The 678-nt window shown below is 34.8% G+C and overlaps 1 protein-coding gene across 1 annotated transcript in view; it reads left to right on the forward strand.

Moving 5' to 3' along the window:
• Positions 1 to 331: 331 nt before the first annotated feature.
• LOC116101092 (olfactory receptor 5B12-like) overlaps positions 332 to 678 on the forward strand; it is a 14,111-nt gene continuing 13,764 nt past the window's right edge. The window contains exon 1 of the mRNA XM_031384778.1: positions 332 to 635. Within this exon, the coding sequence (XP_031240638.1) occupies positions 332 to 635 (304 nt within the window). The remainder of the gene's footprint in view (positions 636 to 678) is intronic.

Below are 678 nucleotides of genomic sequence, written 5' to 3' on the forward strand. Positions count from 1 at the left end.
ATTACAAGTAACAAGTCCTTTGTGGGTTACTGAAATAAATATTATTATATACCTGAAAACTGAAAAAAAGAAGCAAACCCTCTAGTTTTTAAATAAGGAACCCTATTGACAGCAAAGAAATAAGCATCTCCATTTGAACTATTCCCTGATAAATGACTTATTAAGCCCACAACTACTCAGCATTCACTTTAAGCTTTTTCACATTGGATGTGTGAACATATGAGTTAGAGAACTTTGTTATACCTAAAAATCTCATAGTGAGTTCCATATATAATATTTTTTATTTCCTTATTTTGTCTTAGAAGTCTGCTGTAATTATCATGAAACACAGATGCATAATATTTCAGAAGTCACTGAATTTATCCTTGTGGGATTATCAGATGCTCCAGGCCTACAGATCCCTTTATTTATCATCTTCATTTTTATTTATTTGACCACATTGTTTGGTAACCTTGGCATGATTGGGTTGATTCTCTTGGACTCTCGCCTCCACACTCCTATGTACTTTTTTCTCAGTAACCTCTCATTGGTGGACTGCGTTTATGCCTCAGCTGTCACTCCGAAGGTAATAGAAGGGTTTCTCACTGAAAACAAGATCATATCCTACAACGCATGTGCTACACAGATGTTCTTCTTAATAGGATTTGCAATTACTGAAGGTTTTCTCTTGGCATCAAT

Source organism: Mastomys coucha, unplaced genomic scaffold (assembly GCF_008632895.1).
Source record: "Mastomys coucha isolate ucsf_1 unplaced genomic scaffold, UCSF_Mcou_1 pScaffold21, whole genome shotgun sequence".
NCBI lineage: Eukaryota > Metazoa > Chordata > Mammalia > Rodentia > Muridae > Mastomys > Mastomys coucha.